The 15898-nt window shown below is 34.5% G+C and overlaps 1 protein-coding gene across 5 annotated transcripts in view; it reads right to left on the reverse strand.

Moving 5' to 3' along the window:
- LOC140441308 (uncharacterized) overlaps window positions 1–15898 on the reverse strand; it is a 113935-nt gene that overhangs the window by 53124 nt on the left and 44913 nt on the right. For all 5 annotated transcript variants that reach the window (XM_072531949.1, XM_072531951.1, XM_072531950.1 and 2 more), the window contains one exon: window positions 8947–9066. In XM_072531949.1, the coding sequence (XP_072388050.1) occupies window positions 8947–9066 (120 nt within the window). The remainder of the gene's footprint in view (window positions 1–8946; window positions 9067–15898) is intronic.

The raw sequence follows: 15898 nt of genomic DNA on the forward strand, positions 1-15898 counted from the left end.
TTTTGGAACCAATAGTTGGATCTGTGTTTGTTGAGGTAATGAGAAGTAAATCATCTGGCTCACAAATAAGTCTTTTCAAAAGATTCCGAGACAGCTGGGACCCACAGACAAAAGTAATTCTGAAGCGACTTCCATGGATCCTGCTCTCGAAGATGATTTCAAAGAATCGCAAAGACATTTAAATTTCACCATTGAACCTTTTGTAGAATTCTTAGAGTTGTCAGTGATTTGTTTAGGTGCAGTTCCAAAGAAAGAGGTTCGTTTTTATTATCCTGGAGCCATGCACAGAATGAGATGGATGTCGTAAAGTCATATATACGATACATATGTAGTTGTTTCGCAGCCAATTTAAGTTGGCAGCTTCGGAGCTGAAAGGAATTTGTAATTTAGCAGTCACAGTTATCGTATACTTCAAGGCCTGGATACACGCACCATTAGCTATTGAAGCGCCATTCAATGATTTTCGGCTTATGAAACAGCTCCTTTACTACCTGCACCAAACAATTGTCAATGTAACGAACCACAAACTTCAGAAACACTTGTAGTATCTCTCTGAACACCTTATCCCGATGAGTCATTTTGATCCCAGGATACTTCCAGAATCAAAAAGCTTAATGATTGCAGCTGTGGAAAAAGAAGCTCCTGAACACCCACCAAAACGTGCTACTGATATGAAAGCTTCTGAATTTTTGGAGAGCAGAGGTCTGGGGCAGTTTTTTACTGTAAACTCCAAACAATTCTTCAACGTGCTTTCCCTTCCTGATTATTTTTTAAAAAGGGATTCAGTTCAGTGGAAAGGTGATGAAAGTTTCAAGGCAGCCAAAAAGATGGTGAAGGATTTAGTGACGACAAATGATTAGGCAGTTGCACTAATTGAAGACCTTAACAAAAAAACTCGAGCAAACTCAAAAAATAACAGGACACACATAACATAACAAAAGATAACAAAAAAATACAAAGACCAAAATCTTCGGTCATCATACAAAGATCATCGAAATTTGAAGGTAAAAAATTATAAAAATTTCTTTAGTTTGTAAAATATTATTTACAATAAATTCCCCTCATTATTTTATGTATCGTATTCGATATTTTATAATGGCAATATACTAACTTGTATAATGAATATACGAAATTTCCAGACCCGCGGACCACCTCTAAATATTTATCGATTTTCATGAAATTTTGCAAGTTGAAATTTTATGTATAGTTGAACACTTTTGGGGAGTAAGAGGTTGAAATTTCAAAATTTGTTCACATTTTTCACAAAATTTAATTTTTTTAATGATTGTGGATGTTTAACTGAAAGGAAACGTACTTACTCGAACTCGAAACTGAGTCCTTACTCGAAAATGGCGACCAATTCTGGGTCAAGCTAAAGTTACCAGCGAACCGAATAGTTGACCGGCAGAGGTGCTCATTTAAAATGGTCAACAAGTTAAGAAAGTATGTGTATTGCAGTTTATACCGGCCGAAAATATAAATAAATTTCCTCGACATCTTGTTCTTGCTTAACCTTAAGCAAAATCTGGATTCAATAGAGAACAACACTTTACCTCGATCTGCGTCAGTCCGGCGTTCGTATTCTCATGCAAAAGTAAGTTAAGTTCTCCGATGTTCTATAGAGCATTGCATATAGGTCTGGATGATAAGTTTTCTTCATTCAAATAGTGAATGGATGGCACATGTGAGCCCATTTGAAATAGGGTTGTAGAAATAAATTTTAGACCCACAATCTATTTTATTAAACCTAGGAAAACCGAGTTCGAGTACTACAATTTTCTAAAACTAAACTAAATTATACATTTTGTAACGATGTGCTAAACGTTCAACAGTTCGAACCGTGGGAGTGTCGATAATCACGCACCCATTTCCACGACGAGACGAAGAGGTGGGATCCGGAGCGGCTATTTAAGGCGAGCGACTGGCGGAATTAAATTAGTCTTGTGGCTAACGCTCTAGGCTCCCTGGCTCGCTGGTGTATTGAATCTGCGAGCCAACCCGGACAGAGAGACTTCGGTAGTGAGGATTATACTGTCCTTAATCAAGCAGAACCCGTGGGTATCGTGCATTGAACGTTACCGTCAACTCTGACGCAGAGTATAGCGTGGATCTGCACAACCGAATATTTCGATTGCGAGTGCGTTTGGCGCTTCCGCTGGATTGAGGTGGAAGCCAGTATAAGTCTGCGTGCGATTGAACTCGCGTATTCCATTTTTTGTTAGTAATAATAATCTTTCTTTTACAGGCGTCCGCCGGGGAATTCACTCCCGCGGGATCCAGACGGGGACATAGAATACATTTTATTTTTATTTTTGTATATACGTTGAAATTAATAGATTTATTTTTATTTCAACCTGTGTTTTACTGAGTCTGTCGCTTCGAAAGAGCTACCCGTTACAAACTGGCGCCCGAGCAAAATTGAGGAAGTGCTAAAAGAGACCGAAAATTAATAACATGCCGAGAGATAAAGACACAGTCTCAGTAACAGGTACCTCGTGGATAAACCGCCTTTGCAAAGAGGAATTGCAGAGCGAAGCCGGAAAATGCAGCTTAGATCCCAAGGGAACCGTCGACGAATTGAGAGTACGACTCAGAACCTATTTTAAAGATCGCGAGGAAGCGACAGGAACAATCCCAAAAGAGCAGAATCCGACACACTGACCCAGGAAATTTCGGTCATTCGAAGACAATTACAGAAATTAACAATACCGAAACAAATGGGGCAATCAGAATTGCTAAATCAAGTACGAAAGTGGAACACACGCTTCGACAAGAAACATTCGGATGCAATAGAATTCTTAGAGAGGATTATACTCTGTCCTCAATCAAGCAGAACCCGAGGGTATCGTGCATTGAACGTTACCGTATAGCGTGAATCTGCACAACCGAATATTTCGATTGCGAGTGCATTTGGCGCTTCCGCTGGATTGAGGTGGAAGCCAGTATAAGTCTGCGTGCGATTGAATTCGCGTATTCCATTTTTTGTTAGTAGTAATAATTTTTCTTTTACAGGCGTCCGCCGGGGAATTAACTCTCGCGGGATCCAGACGGGGACATAGAATACATTTTATTTTTATTTTTGTATATACGTTGAAATTAATAGATTTATTTTTGTTTCAACCTGTGTTTTACTGAGTCTGTCGCTTCGAAAGAGCTACCCGTTACAACTTTTGTCGAATGATTGTAGTGTATAATTTAGTTAGTGTAATTTAACATACAAATTTACAACATTGTACATGTATTAAGTAAGAGATATAACTCTGTAATAGGTAAGGTTTTTGTAAAAGGTTGCCCATATTCTGCAAAATGTCTGATGTCTGAGGCTGTTACAAAATGTTTCCCCATTCAACTGTTACAGAGCCAATAACCTTACAAAGAATGAATTCACAAAAAAACGAAGAGATCTATTTAACCTTACTTCTTACTGACACAGTCAATTTTGACTGCTTAAAGAAGTTCACAAAAAAGTGGTTCAGATGCATTTTTTTGCGGTGTTTGTATACTGCTATCTGGTCACAAATGACCAATTATCAGTTATTTTCGGACCTAACTTTTTTACACTAAACTGTTACACATTTCCACTAACTCAAATGGTTTTATCCTTATGAATCTTCTCTTTAGTGCAGTGTTGTCAAGAAGCTGGATTGCCTCGACATTCACATGACTATGCAGCCTCTGCTCGTGACTTGCTGCTGTTCTCTTGATTATTTCGATCACAGTTTCCATAACCAGGTTCTGGTGGAGGTTGCTGTTACGGATATACCAAGAAGCATCAACAATGTTTCTCAGTACTTTGCTTTGAAATCTCTGGATAATATGTAGTTGGTACAGCCCCCAAGGTTTGCCCCCATATACCCATACTGGCCTTAGTACTTGCTTGTGGATGGATAATTTATTATGAATTGATAATGTTGAATTTTTCCAATCAACCAATACAATTTCTTAAATCTAATATCAAGCTCCCCTCTTTTCTTTTTGACATGGACTGATGGGAAATTTTCTATTTTTTTATTTGTAAAGTTAATGTATGCAGATTTAGTCTCATTTAATATTATTCGCCATTTTCTTGTCCAGTTATGTAATTTTATTTACTGATAGTTGCAACTTATCAGTCACTTCTTCACTAGTGTCTCCTATCGCTAGTATGGCTGTAGCATCCGCGAAGGAGGCAATAGTGTTTTGTTCCTGCTCTGGAATGTCACACGCATACAATAGCTACAGGACCGGACCTAAGACACTCCCTTGTGGCATGCCAGCTTTGATCTCCCTTAAGTCGGTGTACACTTCTTGTTTTACTCTGAAATATCTATTCGCAATATATGATGTCAAGATTTCTGAGTACTCTGAGTTTCTGAGTGTTTAGGCATGAACGTTCTTAGTTTATAGTTTAAACCCTAATGCCAGACTTTATCAAACGCCTGTGCTACGTCCAAGAAGATTGTAGAGCAGACTTTCTTTTCTTCTAATGTTTTTTCTATTATATTCGTTATTCTGTGAACTTGATCTATAGTGGAATGTTGATTTCTGAAACCAAATTGATGAATTGGTATAAGATTTTTTCTTTCTATTATTGGTTTTAATCTGTTCAATATAAGTTTTTCAAATAGTTTTGACATCACCGGAAGGAGTGATATTGGTCGATAGGATGTCACTTCATTAGAAGATTTACTTGAATTGGCGATCATAATGACTTCGGCTACTTTCCAGAATCTGGGAACATATCTCAATCTAAAAGCAGCATTTATTAGGTGTGTCAGCTTAACTATGGCTTTTCTTGGTAGATTTTTTAATAGTTCTTCTGTTATGAGATCATATCCTGGAGCTTTCTTAGGATTTATATTCTCTTTTACCTTTGTTGATATGTTTCTAAATGATGTCAACGTTATTCTTTATTCAGTATGGAGTGGTTCTTCCCATCTCAGTTCTTCACCATCATTGTCGCTGGGTGTGAACGTGCTTTCTAAATGATCTGCAAATCGTTCTGCTTTCTGTTCGTTACTTCTAGCCCAGTTGCCGTTTTCCAACTTGATAGGAGAATGAATAATTGGTCTCTTCATTCTTTTTGTTGCCTTCCATAACGAATAATCTGTGTTCTGGTCAGCTGTTAAATTACTTAAAAAAGAATTAATTGTTGAATTTTTTATATCCTTTATCTCCCTTTTTAGTTTTTGTGTAGTATTATTTAGACTAGTTTTGTCTCGTGGAGCTCTGTATTGCTGCCATTTTTTTCTTAACTTCCTTTTTTCTACTATGAGTTCTCTGATTTCTTTTGGATAGTTGTTCCCTTTTGTTCTAGAAGTTATTGTGGGAGCATTTTCCCAAGCTACCTGTTGGATATTTTTTATAAAAACTTCTAATTCGTCATCAAGTTGCCTCGTGTTTCTCAATGGCATAGCAAGATTAATTTTGTGTTCAAGGTTTATTTTGAAGCTCTCCCAGTCAGTTTTTTTATTAGTCAATATTAGATTAAACACTTTTTTAATCATTGTATCACTCATAATTAAAATTCATATAATTCAATAGGTTCAGATGCATGATAATAAAATAAATACAAAAGCTCCTAAATGTAGTCATACTTGTTTAAAGTTTAATTTTGTGTAGTGCCTTGTGTGTGTGATCCGTTTTTGAAGCAAAGCTTCTATATTGGCGTTGTATTACTTATTTCTTCTCTACAGTTAAATGCTGAGGCGAGCGTCACGGAACTAGCTCCACAAGATGGCGTCGCGAAGGGTAGCGTCATAGAATAGTGGTTATTGACATCGTTTCACTACTCTCGGTCAATTCGTTTCTAGTTATATATTTACTCTAAGCAGGTTTAAACTAAAAATTGCATAAAAAATAACTAACAAAATATAGTAGAGGCAAAAACAAGACCCTTTGCGGATTATCGAGGCATCCAGATTATAATATGCCAAATTTAATGGTAATAAAACATATGTTTAACCTTAGTTTCTTTAATCGATTTTTAAATCACAGTATAAAAAAAATTGAAATATTCAAAATAACAACCATGTAAGAAAAACGGCGAGTTCAAATAAAACATTAGTTAATTTTTTTTAAAAAATCTGTAATGCTATTCTGTTTATCATTTGCGCACTTTATTTCAAAAGCCCGATCTCTAAGCCGACGGAGAAACATAACTTCGTGGCTATCAAATTCGTTTTCTTCAGCCCATTTTAAAGCTGTGTTGAAAGCTCCTACTGCCTCTGAACTACCCACTATTTCGGAGACCATAACTTCAAAGCTATTGTCCTTATCTTGCTCATCGTCCTCATACATTGTCGCTCGCACAATCTCCTCATCAGTTAACACTTCATATCTTTGTATCTCACTTTCAGCACAGCCAGCAGCCAATTCTTGAGATTCTGCCTCACTTATTTGAGGATCATTGGGTTCCCTCAACCTATTATAAATCTGGGCTAAGGGAACATCATCTTTTGGTTTATCATTATCACTGAGAAATTCAGGGTGCAAATTCCACCATGACTTGTTAATTAGAGATGCCTTAACATCGCATCGGCCCAGCAATTAGCCAAAAGAAAAACAGTGTCCTGTAAAGATACCGATTTCAATATGTCGATGAGGTTGTCAGAACATAATGCAAGACAGTTAACCAAAAGTGATTTGTGGTACTTCACATTTTGTATAACGTTCTGATCCATTGGTTGTATACAGGCCGTGGTGTTAGCTGACAGGAACATTGTAAAAAAGGTTGCCGTCTTCAGAGATAAGTTCATCTGCTGATGGATGCCCAGGAGAATTACCTAACAATAAAAGTGCCAATGGAGGCAAATTAAAGTTTGTGGGTTCCGGCCGCATTTGCACAAAGCATGAATGGCACTCTCATCTTTATCATTTTCCTTCCGGAAGCTGACTTCTTATTGGCAGAGGCTAAAGTATAATGGTAATGGAAGTAAGATGGGGCAATAATCGCCAGTACAAACCAGATTCGTTAGCACTGTACACTTGTTCCGTTGTTAATTTTTTTCCTTTAATAACTTTCTGTAACTCTAGTTTGAATGGTCCGATAACGGATTCATCATTCGATAGTTTTTCACCGGCCATTTTTAAAAGTCTTATTCCGTGTCGTTTTTTAAATATGTCTAACCATCCCCGACTTGCATTAAACTCGATATTGGAGTTTGTACCAACACCAGCTTTCTCACAAATCATATCACCACTTACAGGAACATATAATCGTCTTTGTTGCAAAAACCACGTAAACAAAGAATCTAAAATGGGATTCTTCGATTTCCCAGTGTTTTTCGTACACCGGGACCACGTTCTCTTAGGCTTACAAACTTTTAGATTTTGTCTTTGTTTTTCTTTATGTCGCTCACAGTTGGCCTGCCTATACCAAACCTCCTAGCAATGATAGGGTAGCTTTATCTAACATTTCTATAACCCGCGATTTATCTTTTATTGTTAATGTTAAATGTTTACGTGGCGGCGCCATGATGTTAGCGAATGCGTTAAATTGACACTGTACCAACACGAAAGGCGATAAACAAAAGACTGAGGACAGCACGCGAACCCCATTGACCGGCCGGATTACAGTGATCAGCGAACAAGAAGGAGTAGCCTTCTAGACACCGGATTAGCGAGGATCTACTGTATACACATTAAATGAGAAGTAGAAAATTAAAAGAATATCTGCCACTAAAAGATTCGATTCGTACCAATTGTCAAAATTTAATAAAAATCATAAATCTCATCCGATTAATAACAACATTGAATCATTTGTTTAAATTTTGATAATAATGCTAGTTTTAAAATAATTTCATATAAAAACATATTATTTGGTTTATATAATAATTAAATTTACTATCAAATGATATATTTATATTTTATTATTATTATTTGGTCTGAATTTGACAGGTTTGTCACAAATAAACAATGTATGTTTTGTTTATACGTTAACGGTGGCGTTAGGAGCAGGCATTATAATTTATTGAATTTATTTAAAACATAAAAAATAAATACATAATAAAATTACTTTTATTTAATTCTAACTATATTATTTAAATTTTAAAAATACAGAAAACATAGTATGAAGCTCAGCGTTAGTCTACAGTACCGCTTACTGTTCCACTGTTTGTTCTACATGTCTCGATGTTTTTAATTTGTTTATGTCTGTTTCGATTTTATGCCTAATGACCTCACCATTCTATATTTTATCCATGATACCACCCAGTAAGTGGTTTGATTTACCTATCTTTTGTTTAGGAAACCACTTTGGATATTATCAATATCACAAACATTTCTATTACATGAGCCATATTACAATATAGTAATTTAGCAAAATGTTTTCAATAAATAAATAAATAACACATATTTCATAAACATACCTCTAAAATAAATATAAATAACTTCATAAATACAACATCTATTTTAGTCAGACAAACAATAACATTAATTAACTTGCTCTTGCTTCCCCACTGTTTTCTTAACACACAATACACATATCTCGATGTGTAATGAAGTTGAAGACCAATAAAAAACATTATAGCATAAGTGAGCGTTGAGTACACGCCTTTCTAACAACAATCCTTGCACAGGCATGTAAGTACTATTTATATACTCCCTCAAACCATGCATAAGTAATATTGGTACTATTTGCTTCGTACCTGACAGGACTCTTTTAGTTACGATTTGTAATTGTTTTAACATTTTAATTTAACCTGTCCAGAGATCCGAAGATTGCCAGAAAATTGTAGTGTACCGGTAAGTCCTAGGTTTAATAAAATAAATTGTGGTTAACTCTAAAATTTATTTCTACAATCTTGTTTTCTTCATTAAGTAGTCGACGAACTTCATTTCATTCAACTATAATACCTTTTAACACTAATATTATCACTAAATTGGTGTGGTTATTACAATCAACACGATTATGCGGCTAATTAGATGTAAATTTTTGGAAAAAAAAATCAATTCATATTGTCTTACCTCTCATTTTTAAAATTTTGTCTTCCACCACTTTCCATGGAATATCTACCTGCTGACTGGTTAGGCGAGCGGACACTGCCCGAAGCTTGATAACCATCGCTGTTAGTGTTGTCAATAAAGCTAAAAACGTAACCAAAAAGTCATCTGGCAGTAAAAAACATCAGCGGTTCAAAAAAGATTTCACAATATTTATACAAGTCAGTAAATCTATGAACGCACTACAAGCCACAGATACAGTTAAATATTGAATTACTGTTTTCATAATTATTTTTAGAGACCGACCGTATAATCGGCCCCAGAAAATATTTAAGTCTTTGGAGAAAAGAAACTAGAATTATTCGCCAAAGGCCGAATCACAATTCAATCAAACATAAAAAGTCCGTCGACTTAATTACAACGGTGATTTACCATTACTCTTAAGATATTGGCTATGGGCCTAACAATAAAGATCGTGATTGGTCTGGAAGTCCAAAATCGATTATTCAGCATCTTTATATACATATTGTATCAACACTAACGTCGGACAATTTTCAATTAAAGGTCTAATCTACAAATTGAACTAAATGGTAGCGGCAACCATGTAAAATGTCAGCAGTAAATTCTTGGGTCATTTTTATTGTGTATGCTTCGCCCATGTAAATAAGTGAAAAATTAAGATAAGTCCCATAAAATTTGCCCCCGTAACAATATAAATTAGTGCGATTCACTAGTGTATAGTGAGACAAGTTCATTGAATTGTTTGAAAGATCGGTAAACTTATCAATATTTTGCTGGTCTATATATATATTTACGTTCTTAGTAAAAAGAATGGGAATAAGAGAAATATGATATTTTAGTTTATTCGTTCCACATTTAATATGTGCATAGGCGTAGTGTGTTCTATTTCTTGGGAATATGTTTATTTATAACACTTTATTATTAACTTTAAAACAGTTTTGAGGTAAGTAAAGTTGAGGCAAGTTTATTCTTTATATAGTATTAACCCATTAACGGCCGTTCAATATACAAAGAGAAATTTGACAATTAATTTATTAGATTGGATTAAAAACACATAAATTAAGACTAATTTACAACCAAAAAGAATTTTTTTTCTCATTTTCAAGGAAAACAGTACAATTTTTAATAAAGGAACATATTGTATCTTAAATGTAAATTAAATTTTATAGTGAAAATTTTCGAAACATTCGGGGTGTAGATGCATTTACACCTTTTAAATAAATATTACTTTATACTACTAGTATAAGTATTACTTTTGCAAATCCTACATTCTTGCACTATCGTCTCTTTTTGTAATGTGGCCAATATTGTCGAATCTGGTTTCATCTGGTAAAGCAAATTTAGATTGACGTCCATTTTCTAAGTTTGACACTGATGTAGCGGTTTCTTCACTATTATAAATTATAAATATAAATTTATGTCGACTTATGCTTTCTCTTATAATGTACACTTCTTTATGCTCATCCTTTGACCAATGCATATCAACTTGAAGCAGAGTGTGAACCAGATAATATACATATGCTAATAACTTTTTTTTAATCTATGTTCATTTTCATTTCAAAATCGTGACGGTTATTCTGCGATGCATAAACATTTGTAAAATATAGAATGCTCTAAATTACTTTTTTATCAAAAAAGAGTGAATAAATTTCAATATATGACTTGCTTCCATGGTTGGCTTTTATATTGTCTAAATATCAATCAGACTGATGTTGAATTACTACTGAGCACGAAGGAGTATCTGTTGTTACAATTTGAGACAAATTTGGATTTACTATTTTTGCCTGGTTTTTTCTTTGGACATTTTATCTGTAGTTCAGAGGAATAAATCATAATCAGAATCGTCAGAATTCCCAATCACTTGTATTTCATATGTACCTGCAATATCCGACTTTATTGATTCTTCACAAATAATATTATCATTAATATCTTCTACATCAGAAACTTTCTAATCTAATCTCGGCGGCAAATAAACCACATTAAGTGAGTCAATTAGATGTTCTCTAATAAGAATAAAATTTTACTTTAACTTGTTACTACTATAAGATACCTGTCAAAAGACACATGATAATTTAATCATTATAATTATCGGTCTTAGATTTAATTTTTACGTAATTACTTATGTGTTTAAATAAATAATTAAAAATTTTTTTGGTACGCTTCTGCAAAATTGATAGGTGGAATATGATTTCGTTAAAAAGTTATCGTTAAGAGCTTCGTTAAGTGCGATGTTGCCAAGTAATCACCTTCAATTAAAAATTGTTTTAGTATAATCACCTATATTTATAGATATGCAATCAAAAGCCGTACTGAAGACAAGACAGAAAATTAAAAGAGAAATACATTCGAAATTTCCAGGGTAGGTTTCTAGAGTTTTCTAATAATTTTAAAAAATAACACGCTTGATTTGTTTCTTTAGATGAAACGTGGATTTTACTTAAGATGAAATAAAACGAATTTTGCAGGATGAGAGTATAAAATCCATAAAACACACCGATAATGAGGAAAAGAGACATATTACATTGCATGCGGGTGGAAACATTTGTTTTATTGATGGAGCGTGTTGTGTTTTCGTCAAAATCAAAATCGACTGATTATCACGATAACATGAATACAGAGATGTTTGTGAAATGGTTGAAAGAAAAACTGCTTCCAAGTTTACGTGAATCATCTGTTATAGTTTTGGATAATGCCCAATACCATTCGAAAATTTTGAATAAGAAACCAAATAAAAGAATGGTTAACGAATGAAAATATTTCATTTCCTCAGGATTCTTTTAAGCCGGAATTACTACAATTAGCCAAAAGGAATGAAAAACCAAAACTATTTATAGTAGACGGGATTATACATATTTTATAATATAATGTGTTATGACTGACCATTGTAAATTCAATTACATTAAACATATTTGAAGAATATGCAAAACTGATTAGGATAACTATAGTGGGCGGATTAACAGTTTGGGAAACATGGCAAGAAGCATTGAATACTGCTACTCATGCCATTTGGGAAAAAGTGAAAATTTAATAGAAGAACGTTGAATGCGTGAAAATGAAGATACCGACGACAGCGAATACCTACTATTTTTGCACTAATATTTGTATATTTCTCTAAATGAATGTAAAACAGGTAAAAGAAATAAGAATAACACTTACTCACAATCAATTTATTCTACCACCAACGACCGGTTTCGCATACTATTATTTACTATGCATCTTCAGGTCAACGGTACATGATAAACTAAATGCTAAAAATATAATACCTCGTATTAATCTGCTGCCTGGTACAAACTATATAGCAATTTTGCAATGTGTGCAATTTATTAAGTGTGAATTCGTATTAATTAAATAAAAAATTATGCCCCTATGTCCAACTTTGCTTTGATCCTCTTCTTTAAAATGACTAGCGCATACATGAAAATTGTTACAAATACTTTCTGTTGCAGTATTCTCTAATTTAGGGCTCTTAACAGCATTCACCCATTTATCAAACATATCCATACAATTTCGTGGAATTAGAGAACGGTATTGCTTGCTAGTAGTATCAATGCAATCTGGAACACAACATCTTTTATTTTTGTTCAATTCTTCATGTTTCCATTGTTATTCCATGTAATATGTTTTATTCCATAATTAAAAATCGTCTAAAATTGTACTTTTTTGTACTATTTATGAAAAAATAAAACAAATAATAATACGAGGTCGTATTCTTCTCAAAGGAAGACTTTGGCTTTAATGACATAAAGTGACAAAGAACAACGCACAGGATCTAGACTAGCAGTGCCATCAAACGGAAGTGTGTACAAATAAAAACGTGCGTTGACCTTGACTATCCTTGTTACCAATCTAGATTTAATTTATCTGTGGAACTGGCTAACAACAATTGTTTTTGTTGTCTAATAAATTTTGAGAGGTAAAAATGACATCGTTAATATAGTTGTAGATTAAGATATGACAGTTCTCTAACGAATTAAACAGATAAACAGAAATGAATTTGATGTATTGACTAAATATTTAAATAGATATTGTAATCTAATTTATGAATAATATTGGCATACTCTTTACAAAGACTAAATTAATCTACTGTAACATCTACTGGAATGAATTGTATCATAAACTAAATAGATCAGATTTACAATTTCGAAGCTATTAACCAACATTTGGTAATGAAATAATAAACAAACTAAATATTAAAAGCAATAGTGGAAAAACAATTGTCAGTCTGTGTAAACTATGTACCAACTGTAATGGTTTATGTAAAATTTAATTATAAATATTTTATTGTGAAAGAGAGAGATGTTGAGCCTTGTAAAGATGCATATATTCTTTAAAATATGTTCAAAAAGTTACTAAATTATTCAAAGCAATATATTTGGCATTCTGAAATAGAAGAAATTAAGAACCGGATGTGGATTTAACTTCACATAGTGGTTGAACTATTTTGTAAATAGTTCAACCCCTAGGTGAAGTTAAATCCACATCCGGTTCTTAATTTCTTCTATTTCAGAATACCAAATATATTGCTTTGGATAATTTCAGAATAAGCTCAGATTAACAACGCGTACAATGCCATCAATTAGAAAGAATAGCGTCGAATCAGTAGAATTTTTTCTAGCTACTAAACTAGGAAGACTGTGTCAAACAGAATACCGTTGGCCCTTTTTCCTATAAGAATTCCGCGGGGTGCGAAAAAACAAGAAGAATAAGCTTCACGGTAGGAAAATGCCAGTTTGATGAAATTTGTAACAATTGTGCCTGTGATAAAACACGACTAATACAATCAGAGAGAGTTTGATTAGAAGGCATATAATGCCGAGTAGAGCGTGGTATCAGTTCTTGCATGTGTTTAATACGATTAGCAATTTATGGGTAGAAAAATTAGCATAAGAGAGCGCAAGCTCCGAATCAGAGAACCCTTTGAGAGATGTGACTAGATCAGCCAACAATATGGCTGCCAAGAGCTCCAATCTTGTCTAGTCAGAGCGAACATGAAAATTGGACGAGACTCGTTGACAAGTGACTAGATCAGTCAGCAGTATAGCTGCCAAGAGCTCCGATCTTGCGATAGAGTGTCTTGTATAGAAATAACACCAGAAACGTAACACATACAAGTACAGAGGTCAGGTGTATCTGTTCAGATGTTTCATCATCCCAGGATACATTGAACTACCACAACGGTTGTAGAAGACGTTTGGCTAGCAAAAAGACATGGAAAAATAAAAACAAGAGGGTAGAAAAAAAAATACGACAGATTTACGAACGAATAGCCCGCCGTGTACAAGGTTTGCTAAAGGGACGAGAAGAATAAGAAATGAAGTCAGTCGTAGGGTCCCATTTTAGACCTAGCACCGTAACAATGGAAGGTTCCACTTTGTCCACGAACAACATGTCAAAATTTCTGAGCCAAAGCCTTGAAAATAAACGAAGATGGTTGCTGACGTTGTTGATTTGTCTAGCGAAAAACCATCGAGCTTTGAAAGCGAAGCGAGTGCTCACTACAGAAGGTGAGTAGATAAAAGAGAATCACTTGATGCGTGATTCTGACAAAAGGCCGTCGAAATGGTTGCTGGCACATTGCCTAGCTTTAGAAGCTGAATAATTGCTCACTGCAGAAGGTGAGTAGATAAAAGAGAATCACTTGATGCGTGATTCTGACGAAAGGCCGCCGAGATGGATGCGCGCACATTGTCTAGCGAAAACCATCGAGCTTTAGAAGCCGAATAAGGGCTCACTGCAGAAGGTAAGTAGATAAAAGAGTTGCTCTTGTAGACTTTTTTAAGCGAAATAAAACGAAGAAGTGCCGTAAGTAACGGTACGTAGTAAAAACTCTTGAAGAGGTTTAGAAAATCCGATCCCCAAAGAACCCCTTTATAGCTCCAAAATTCCTTATTTACTTTAATTTGTCGATACGTTTGCTTTATATCGCAAATGAAACAACAACGAAAACATCAAAAATTAAGTAAAGAACGAGATGCCCTTTTAGGACCAGTATAAAAAGCGTCGATTAGCGACACACCTCGATCATATACATTGGCATCGAAGCTAGTACGAATTTTGCAGAAAAGAAGCGAAATAAAAATGTGTTTTGTGAAAACTGCGTGGAGAGTAATAAGAAATAGTAGATTTAAAATCGAATTCAGAAACCGGCATGTATCTGAGATTCGGGATTTTCCTGAAGCGATTCTGTAGAAAACGACGATGCATCAGAATAACGAATAAGCATCGAAAAGAAAAGAGAAAAAAGATTAATAAAGAGAACTGGGTCGTAAAAAAAGGTAGAATAACAGAAAATCGGCCTGTTAACTTTCGGAAAATCAACAACTTAGAAATATCCCTTACAAGCATGGTCGTGTTGGGACAAAACTAATATGTTTAGACATGTTGAAAATTACCGCATTAGAAATATCCTTTACGAGCTTGGACGTCGCAGGACAAAACTAACAGGTGCCTACTGTTTTTGACTTCCCAAAACTTTTGTAGAAAAGATCTATGTTTGTATACATAAAAGTAACGAAAGATGTGAAATAAAATATGGAATGAGTCGTAGAGACTCGCCCTTATAGAACATTTATTGAAAATGGTTTCTAAGACCACAGGGTGATTTGGTTCGTCAAGAATTTGTCCAGAATTTAAGAAACGAAGAACCAATTCAACACCTATGAGTATGTTTATAGGATCTGATTACTAAAATGCGTGATCTGGTAGATCACTGAAATAAAATTGGCTGTGAAGCCTATCGAGTGGGATACGAATTCTATGAAAGTTGCTGAAAACATATTTGATATGTATCAACCATGTGGACAGAAATAGACGAGGACATTAAATGTGGTTGTGTAGCAAAATTAGAAATGTTGGTATTTAAAGAAGTGATTGTCTAAAGAAACAAGATTAATTTGATGGTTGGTTAACAAACGAAGAAAAAACGAGATGCCGTGATTCGCGAACCGTACATTCG

Source organism: Diabrotica undecimpunctata, chromosome 5, assembly GCF_040954645.1.
Source record: "Diabrotica undecimpunctata isolate CICGRU chromosome 5, icDiaUnde3, whole genome shotgun sequence".
Lineage (NCBI taxonomy): Eukaryota > Metazoa > Arthropoda > Insecta > Coleoptera > Chrysomelidae > Diabrotica > Diabrotica undecimpunctata.